At 36.5% G+C, this 10,642-nt stretch overlaps 1 protein-coding gene across 2 annotated transcripts in view; it reads right to left on the reverse strand.

Moving 5' to 3' along the window:
- Positions 1-4,098, reverse strand: part of LOC129748098 (beta-1,4-glucuronyltransferase 1) — a 118,004-nt gene extending 113,906 nt beyond the window's left edge. The window contains exon 1 of one of the 2 annotated variants that reach the window (XM_055742574.1): positions 3,346-4,098. In XM_055742574.1, the coding sequence (XP_055598549.1) occupies positions 3,346-3,417 (72 nt within the window). In that variant the 5' untranslated portion in view covers positions 3,418-4,098. Of the gene's footprint in view, positions 1-2,831 lie in introns of both variants that reach the window. The other variant, XM_055742575.1, reaches the window with a different exon arrangement.
- Positions 4,099-10,642: the final 6,544 nt, after the last annotated feature.

Consider the following 10,642-nt stretch of genomic DNA (forward strand, 5'->3'; position numbering starts at 1 on the left):
AAACTTTATGGATAGGAAAGAAAATAATATTTATGTAAATCAATTTATAGGGAATTGAATAAATAATTTTCAAGAGGTTATTTTTGTTTAAATCATTATGAAATAATTCGTATGTGACATTCAATTAAAATTTTTAACAGCGTCATAAAACCATTCAATTATTTTTATTGCCGAATCCACAAACCGGAGTTTTCATCGCTATCAGCGCCGGCGACTTTCACTGACGTCAAATCATGTTGACCCGACAAATCCACGTCACGTGACTCGCAGAATAAGCACCAAAGATTTTATTTCAAAAGCACTTTAATGTAAGATAAATTTGTTCTAGAGTCATATTTGTTATTTAATCCTTGCTCATGTTACAGATTGAACAAGTAAAATTTACCTTTTTCTGGATATAAATGTTCTGTGCTCAGCAGTTGAGTGTTTGCTTTGGTTACAGATGTTAGGATGCTATAAATTTTTCTAGGAGTTTTCATTGTGAGTCCAAGCAACTGATTTTGACCTGGCAGCTGCGTTTCTTCTCCAGTCGACATATTTTGAACTGTATAATCATGATTATAGTAATTTAAGATAAAGGGAAATGATAAAAAACCATTTTTGCAGCTAGCACTTTAAATATTTTTCAGCTAATCTATTCTTGTTTTAAATATTTAAAACATTATCCATTAATCAATTTCTCTAGGAGAAGTTATTTTATTTGTTCTTAAATAAAAGGAGTATTTTTTTTTCGAAGAATCTTATTTATTTTGGCATCAAAACTTCACGTTCTTAAATTATTCAAGCAATTAGAAATGGAATGAAAAATTTTTGGATCGTGCGAGACCTCATGACCACGCAATTTGTCAGCGAAATCTTCAAAGGTTTCAAATAATCAGAGAAAAAAACGCGCGCCGGTATATAGAATATGCATCTTATGCAGCTTGGCGAAAAAAATAAATTCACAATGTTTAAATTTTCCCCCCAAGTAATGTGTTTTTCACAGCACAAAGAGCACAAATTCACCGTGCCGCAAAATAATACGAATTTCTCTTCAGAATTTGCTGGTCACCATTTCTTCCATATACTGGACAAACGACAGGTATATGCTGGAAGAACTTTGTCATAATTGAAATTGACCTCTGCTTCGAATTTATTTAAAAAGTTAGTCGAGGAAAATCGTTGTTTTTATTATTTAAAAATAACGCGATATATTTTCAAATAAAACTGCCGAGAAATAATCTCAGTGCAGGTTCATATAAAGTTTCGGTGAACCAAAACAAAGTATTCACACGACTGCTGCGACGGATTATTTTCCGAATGGTATTTCGCGCGATAGTACGAATCGCGTCGCTTTCACTGTGAACGGTCTCACAGTTTTCAACGTGTTCAAATGAGGTGCGATTCTTCGCGCGAATCGCTCGCTCGCTCGCTCGCTCGCGTGCACTGTGTTTCTGCCCTAAGTCGTATTTCGCCAAGGACGAGGTGATGGTCAGATTAAAAGTTTGCGCTTCGATTGTTGCGGACATCAAGAAGGCGCCTTCTCCATTTTCGGCTGATGCAGATGTAGTCAATTTGATTTTCTGTTCGGCCATCTTGGGATACCCAAGTGACCTTATGTGCTGGTCGATGGGAGAAGAGCGATCCACCGCTCACCATGTTGTTGTTGCCACAAAATTCTTCAAGCAGAGCATGTTTCCCTTTTAAATATTTACAGAAAACAAATTTCGTGACGTGGATTTACTTATTCGCGCTGTTGTTATTCTGGATTTCAATAAATTTCTTATAAATTTGGTATTTCGAAAATGTTTTATCATTGTCAAAGTAGATGTAAATATATTCGTTTTGTTAGAAAATGCCAAATTTTCTTAGTACAATTGAAAAGTTTCGGCGAAGGATGAACCACGAACTCGTGCGACTCTACGGCGAACTCAGTATCCAGAAGGTGGTGAAGGCTGATCGGAAACGCTTGGCAGGACATGTTGCGAGAATGCCGGACGATTCTCCTGCAAAACAGATGTTCGCTACGCGTCCGATAGGAACGAGACGAGCAGGCGCGTAACGAACGAGGTGGTTAGACTAAGTGGAGCGTGATCTGGCGAATGTGAGATGTCCGAGAAATTAGAGAACGGCTGTCATAGACAGAGTGAATTTTAGGAATTATGTTCGTCAAGTGAGACGGAATACTATGAAAACTTCGCGGTAATTTTTCTCCATCTAAATTTTGATGTTAAATATCAAATTATGGTACTATGGGCACAGCTAGTTTAAGTTGATCTTTGAGACCATCTGGTACATCGACCAATATGCCTCAGAAAGCGATTCAGTGATACCCAAAGGGTAAAAAGAAGCAAACTCTCCGCCAAACAATTCGGACCAGGTACAATATTTGATTAGTTAATACACTGGACGTCGCTGTTCTTTTAGCACTTAGGTCAATACTTTAGTCACGATACCATGAATTACAGAAGAAAAACTTCCCGGAATGTGTCAAACTACAGCTGATTCCAGTATAAATATCTACCGAAAATAAGAGGTATCTCCTGATGACATTCCCGTTAGAGGGTAGAAAGTCCAAATTCTCTCTTCAACAGGGTCCAAGCGTGTTTTGAAGAGAAACACTTGACATGTATCCAAATATTGTTTTCCTATACATGGTATGTAAGGTTGTTATCTCATCTTTCGTTCTCCTCCTTTGATATTGTTTTAAGCTAAATGCAAAGCTTTGAAAGTTTCTTGTTTATGAATCTACAAATAAGTTAAGGATAGAAAGAACCCCAACAACATCCTACCTAGTGTGTTAACCTAATCTCGCCGCAGAAGCGCCGCAAAACTTCATCATGCCAACTCACCTGAAACATTGATGAATCCTTAATGATGATTAGTTCTGCGTCAGTGGAGGATCTAATTTCATCCTCCAGTTTTGAGCAAATTATGGATGGATGATGTTGCTGTTTGCTGTTGTTGTTGTTGGTGTCACTGCGTATACTGATGTTTGGCCTTGACACGTGCTCACAACGCAACGCAAAAAGCCGCAGCTGGCGACAAAGGACTCACACACGAGTTGTATACGGTTGTATTAACGCAGTCTCTGATTCAAGCTGTAAGCGTCAGCAGCAGCAGTAATATTTGGCAATGGAGGCAGCAGTAGCAGCAGATGTAGAACACGTAGAGGATAAGAAGCACTGTCTTGAACTTTACCCTGCTCGGCTAACAGAGCACAACAGCGAGCAGTGTGTAGAGTCTAATTGTAACGAAACACGCCCCAAGCACGAAAGCACAACAAAGATGATGTCATACTGTGTTGATATAGATATTTGCGATGCTGAAATGAAGAAGGCTAGTAGCGAAAGCTTGTTTTCATACCTCGAAGGGGGACGACGGGCTGGACGATGGTGAAATCGAGGGGGTCGATATCGTTATCAAACGCGGTGCCATAAATGGTGTATTGCCCAGGAGGTTCAAACGTGGATGTGTCTCAGCCCTTCAACCAAGCTCCTTCTGTCGATTCGACGAGCTTATGGAAATAAATAATTGGCCAATTTCATTAACAATTCAGCATAATAATTTCACTTCCTTCCATCCGATTGGCGAAAGAAGGTGCAGCTGTCTCGCATTGTATGATTCAACCTTTCGGATAATAACGGCGATGATGAGACATCCGGAGGAAGGAAAAAAATCAATTTTATCGATTCCGACGTTCCCTGGAGCTCTCAACCTTCAAGAATAGTTTACACTTTGGAGCCGTTCGTCCTGTTTCGCCAATTTGTAGGCCACCATAAATAGACACAAGTCAAGCCTCATTCAAAAGCCACTTTGCACTATGACACTCCTTGTAGTGCATTGCCACTGAATAACCTGAACCTGCCACCATGTTTAGCAATTCCCAGCACGGTCTTCTGATTTCGCTTTCACTTGATAGTGAACACACTGAACGACCCAGAATTCAAAACATTCATAACAATTTCAACCTATTCAATTTTTCCGATAGAAAACAAACTTCATCACAAACCAGCAGCCCGCACGAATGACAACTTTTTCGCAAATATTTTCACAATTTTCGCGCACCCATCAAGGAAAATCGCAGACAGCAAGGCGTATACATCGAAAACTGAAAAACGAAAACACTACTTGACAGAAACACCCAAATGAAACACAGCCCTGGAAAATTTCCCAACAAGCAATCCGTCAACCGGCTCCCTTGGCTTTGGATCATGCGCCCTAGCTTTGTTGGGGAAATTTTTACCCATCCCCATGCATCCGTGAATGGGAAAAACTCTTCCCGCCCCCGTGGTGATAAGGGAATGTTTGCCGTTAGCCGGAATTTTGTAAACATTAGCCGGCTGCGGATGCCGATGCCCGATTTGTTCATGTCACGTGGTTTTCTAATAGAGCATGCGGAAGGTAGGGTACACAGATGATAAGATTGATGGTCTGTTTGCACGCTTCATTTAAGACGATGCTTGTCATGGGATTCAGGTGGGATGGATATGAATGAAGTAGTGTGTTCTCAATGCGGAAGCTGTTCGTTTGTTTTCTTTTTGCTATGCATTAAAGTAATTGACCATTCACATTACTAGATTTTGAGATCATTTAATATACGAGCAATTTTTTACACCTTTTTTCACCCAAATTCACATTGTGTGACACAAAAACAATTAACACGAAAACAACAGCTTAAGGGGGGGGTAGGGTCTAACGGGTATAAAAAAACACCATTTTCACGATTTTTTTTCTAGAGCTATCTTTCAAACAAATGTATTCAAATTTTTTGCATTATACAAAGCATTGTTAAAAGAACATTTAGTATTTTTTTCGTAGAAAAATATTGAAAAATGAGCCGGTGACGGAGCAATTTCGAGGATGCCTTTTAAAAAACAGGATTTGCGGTGGACACTGTATCTCAGCACAGAATCATCTGAAATCAAAAAATCCGAGCAAAATATTTTTAATAGATGTTTTTCTGGACCCCAACGTTTTTATTTAACTTAAAAAAAAATTTTTTGAAATTTTTGTGGCTGTTTGAAGTAAAAACTACGATTTTTCACGAAAAAATCCGCCATTTTTCACCTGTAAAATCTCCCCAAAGTAAAAAAAAACAAAAAAGAAAAACGTTGGGGTCTGGTATTTTATATGTGGAAAATATGTTCCAAATTTTAAAAGAATCGGATAAGTAGTTTTCAAATGACGATGTCCACGGACTTTAAAAACGTGCTTTCGAGAAAAACGCGTTTGAAGTTTCTGCTCTTGCTTTCTTGCAGTATTAGATAGGATGAGATAAAGGCCTATAATTTCTACAGTTTTGCTTCAATTGACTTGAAAAATTGACACAACATTCTTGAAATGTTTTACAATAAGAAAATAAAAAAAATAAAAAAATCGATTTTTTGAAAGTGTTAGACCCTACCCCCCCCTTAATGTTAAAATTTCACTTACATCCAGGGCCGGATTAAGCCTTCGAGGGGCGCAGGGCAATTTTTTTCGGGGAGCCCCTGTGAATACTTTTTTTTCATATTCCATTCAAGAAACGCGTTCATGGATTTTCTAGATTATCCGGTTTTATACGGGCATGATCAATTATTCAGTTTTAAAAATTTAGGAAAGTTACGGTCCGGCCCAGTAAGCTGAAATTATAAGAAGAAAGCCCAGTTTTTACCTGATTTATTCAAATCACATACTTGCAAAACTAAACAAAAGAATTGAGTTGAGTTATTAAAATTATTTTTGTCAAACGGAAATCTGGTAAGCTAAGTATATTGCATTGTCAACAATACATCACGTGCAAATGTTGCATTGAAGTAAAGCTTTCTTAAAATTCTGATAAAAGCTAAAATACATTCCAATTTATTTAATAACAATCTTTTCCCAAAATTCTCTGATTTAAAAAACATCTAAGACAAATAGGGTAACGGACTTATTTAGGCTCGGGTACATATTTTGGACCACCTTGCACCAGGAATGGATTTCGTCGAGATTGCAGTTTGCTGTCGGAATTTTCAAAACAATTGAAACACACATTATAACGGGGGAGTTTTTCTGTTTTACTCTATTTTTATCAAAAACTACTGTTTTAAAGTAAAGAAGATGTAGGAAAAAAACAGAAAGGAATAGATAGGAAATATTCAACAAACAAGTGTACCTAAATTGAGGCTGTCGTAAGTATAGCAGAATAAAGAAAAAAAACTTATTAAGTCCAAAATAGGTCCAAATAGCCCAAAATAGGTCCAAAGGGTGGTCCAAAATGGAAACCTGGTGGTCCAAAATACCGACCAGAGTAATGATCCAAGAAACGAGTTTTTAGACTTAAATCTTGTTACATTGCAGCAAACAGCGAAATGTTTCGATAGAAAAAGCCTTGATCTTCGTAATAAACGGACAAAGCAGTTAAAAATTGTTACATGTACATGTTACATGTACAAAATAGGTCCGTTACCCTAGCAATATGTTTTTCTTTTCATGATTAATTGCAGATCATCGCAAGCAGATTAGAAAGCACTATGATAATAGGGAAAAACATTCAGATCTTAGATTTCGAAATGAAAATTAGAAAAAAATAAATGGAAATAAATTCAAATCCGTAGAGATACAGATAAAAGAGTTCAAGAGAAAAATTTGAAACCTAAAATCGGATTTCATTGAGAACCACAATCAAAGATTTGAGAAATAGATAACAAATTAATTTTCAATTCAAAATTAAGAAACAAAGCTGTAATCAAGACCAAAGCAGGAATTGCAAAATTTATAATTTAAATCCAAATATTTTATTTCAATTTCATATCTTCAAAAATCGTTTTCATGCAATGTGTTTGAAATTGAAAAATAATGCACAGAATGATAACTCTGGAAGAAGATAAGATTTAATCCATATTTATATTTAGAGAACAACTCAATGAAATTTGAAATTCAGCTATGAGTATGTTTTAAATGAAAAAAAATTGAAATTTATCTACAAGAAAATAACATGATGGTTTTGGATTATTTGCTTGAGTAGAGGATAATTTTAAAATAAAAGTGCTTATTACAATAATGATCGATACGCTAACAATAATTTAGCATTTTTCATACTGATACTTTTGGATGCTAAAAAAGTAAGTACCATTCTAGATTGTTCGGTTTTATTTTTATTGTAGCCCTCGTAAGCAGTCGAAAAATATTTACTTTTTTTTAATTTTAAATAAATATATCAAATTCAAATAAAAATTATTGATTCGCTAGAAGCTCCTGGAATATGTTCTTGATTTTCTTGATTTTCAAAAGTTTTCACCGGACGAGTGAAGCAAACTATGATCTGACTCAAACAAAACTCAAATCGGTCTCACTCGCTGGATTTGATTTGTTCGTTTTTTGTTAAAAAATGATCAAAACCAAATGCCCGGATTGGCTCAGTTTTGGAAAAAGGTTGTTCTGATTTCCCAACCAATAAAAATATTGGAAAAATTCTGCAATTTTTATGCATGGGGGTCCCCTTAACTTATATTATAGTGAAACTATGAGAAATATAATTAAACTGGGGCTTCTTACTTGTTATATTTTACGTATTAATTCAAATTTTCTCGTTTCAATCCTTGTTTGACTAGATTTCTAGAGCTTAAATCAGAATGATTAAAGTAATATTAAATATTTTTTTCTTCCTCGGAGGGTCCGGGGTAACTGCCCCTTTACCCCTCCCCCCCCCCCCCCCTTAATTCGGCCTTGCTTACATCAGTAATAGGGTCTTTCTCTTGCACATTGAAAAAGAAAAAAGTGGGCATCTCTTAAAATTTGCAGATCAGGAAAAAAATTCGATCGGAGGGTCTAGAACAATTTTTATTTGCGATTTTCAAGTTTAGCTTATAAAATTTTTTCTAACAACTGCTTGATTCACATTTTTGAGCTTAGATGTGTTAAGATTTCGTCATAAATAAACAACAACTAAAACACGATTATTTATCAAAAATTATGACAAAAATGTCAAATTTCTAATAAAATTTTGAATACAAACAATAAAAAAAATCATTACCTAATTGACTGCCACTACTGTAGCAATTTAACAAAAGTACTCTTATAAAATTATATTATCTACTTATCTTTTATCTTTTCTATCGAAGACAGAATGTTTTTTACAGTTGAGTAAAGAAAGGATCCCTTTTGATCATTCTACAATACATCATGGAAAAACAATATAATGTATTTTCGAACTCGATTTCGAGGTTCCAGAAAGTTCACCAGAAACGTTTAATTATTTTCACTCTCATTTTGACGGTTTGCTGTGAGCGTTCTCTCGGATATCTATAAAAAGTTCTTGTTCTACTGAGATAGGGGAAAGTGTTCCTAAATGCACCCAATGTGTTAAACGCGGTGCCTACGACCGTTTAACGAAATGGCTGACAAAGACAACATATCTAATCAATGCATTTTGAGGGTTACGCTTTGAACATAAGGCAAGTGAAAATATTATGAATAAACCTACTCCAAAAAATTAAACAAATGTAAGATTTGTTACTATTTGATGTAGTATGTTGACTTTTTAAAATTATACGTGAAAATGCTCAAAACAAAAACATAGGTGGTTTTTGTTTCCTATTCAAATGAACTTAAAAAGTTATACAAATTGAAACTTTAATGAAGGTTTCATAATAATAAGAAAGTTCAATAAGATAGTGTTTGTGTATGCCCCCATTATGTTTGTTAAATGCTAAAATCCTAAAATAACAAACTAAAAGAATAAATTTATGACATTTATCATAAAAACTCTGAATCTAAGCTGTGATAAACATCTTAAGAGAGAATTGAAAACTCTCAACAGATTTGATAAAGTTTTTCTTTTAGATGAACTGCCATAACTTTTGTTTTATTCCATAATATTTTAAAAGACATAGATTTTTATAAAACGTAACGGCCAAAAGTTTTTGATTAGTCTTCTAAAACATACGTTTTTATTTCACGCGTATTTCTGTTACCAAACAACATATTGTTTATCTGGTAAGCTTAGTTGGAAGCTTATAAGTTGAAACTAGGCCTTCGACTAGCTCAGGACTCCAGCCAATCTCAGGGTCGGCTCGTCGTAGCTAGGAAACACTTACTCACCTGTTCGATGTCGCTACCTCCCACCCAGTTAAAACCCGTATTTTAATTCTATTTCGGTGCACGCAAGTAAAATAAACAAAGATCTTTAAAGGGCAATTAAACTATTATATTAAAGAAATTTAAGAGAACTAAATAAGGAACAAATTCTAATTTATTTACAAAAACCCTTTTTTTTTTGACTCACTGTTTTTCTGCTACTGCTGCTGCTGCCGCTGCTGCTGCGGGACCCCGTCGATGCTGCCGGACACTACGGTGCTGGATCTCGCTGCCGTGGTACCACGGGGCTCGGTTGTCGTTTGCCGGGTCGACCGGGTTTCGGCCGGGATAGCGGACGCACTGGTGTGGGCCGGCGTTTCTAGCCTGCCTTAGGCTTTAAGGTTGGGCCTCGGATTCCTTCCGACGGCTCTTTGAGAGTTTAGCTCTGAGAACCGCAGTTCTCAATGGTTTCCTGAACTGTTTATTGTCGTGGTTCAGGAAACGTCCTTGCCGTATGGTGACGAACGGCGTGTCCTGGAAGCCGTATGTTGACGGACGGCTGTTCGGTCTTCTTGGGACGCGGGCACTGATAATGGCTACTGTGCCTAGCACTAAACGCACTTATAGCAACAACCAAGGTCCAAATAAGAACCGACACTTGGTTGGCGGAAACTGTGTTGGCGGATAAAAAGGCGCGCACAACTACCGAACGACACACGGACGCGTTCCCAAGGGATAAGTGGCCGGCCCATTGGTGCGTCGGTCTTTTATCACCTCCTTCGGTAGGACCAATCGGTGACGTCGACGCTTGTGATTGGGCCACGTATTCTCCACAGTGTTTCCGCATGTGGCGCGGATTCCGTCTGGTGCGGTTTGTGTCTCGGCTACATCAATTTTCTAGCAGTGAAGTCAACCTACACTAAAAAAATTCTCTATTCTCCTATTCAAATTTCAAAGCCCAATTTATTTGAAATATTAATCTAATTTAATATAAAACAACATCTTTACTGCGTGTAAATTTACATTTACTGTCATTTTGTATTCAGGGCAAAACTGCCACCGAAATACCCAAAATGCCAGTTGTAACCGAGTAGGAGGTTACAAAGTTGAACTTGCTTTATGGATATTTGGTTGAAATATTTTCGCAGACTAACTTCTTTAGAACGTTAGCTAAAGTTTCGTCATTTTCTGATGATTTTCACCAAATAGTCCGACCGTTAAAAAAATATGCAAGTTTGTTTTGACCATAATTTAGTTGTCTTATCTACAAGTTATTTTACCAGGTCATCTGAAGTTGGTTCCAAATGATCCAGGAAACAATGTCATTTTTTAATTGCTTATAATTTCTGACAGCTTTATTTAAGTGTTTTTTTGTTTTTGGAATCGACAAAAATATCCGACGATATATAAATTTGTGGTGTCCTATGAAAATTTCAAATATATCCCGGATTTTCCGTGGAGAGATTTTGATCATATTTGCCCGGATATTGCCCGGATTTTGACCGGTTTTTTGGTCGATAATGTTGAAATTAAATGCCCGAATTTTGTCAGGTTTTTAAATAAAATTTGACCGTATACGTGCTGGGAAAAAAAATGGCAACCTTATTATAGGCTACTATGG

The sequence above is a fragment of the Uranotaenia lowii genome, chromosome 2 (assembly GCF_029784155.1).
Source record: "Uranotaenia lowii strain MFRU-FL chromosome 2, ASM2978415v1, whole genome shotgun sequence".
Lineage (NCBI taxonomy): Eukaryota > Metazoa > Arthropoda > Insecta > Diptera > Culicidae > Uranotaenia > Uranotaenia lowii.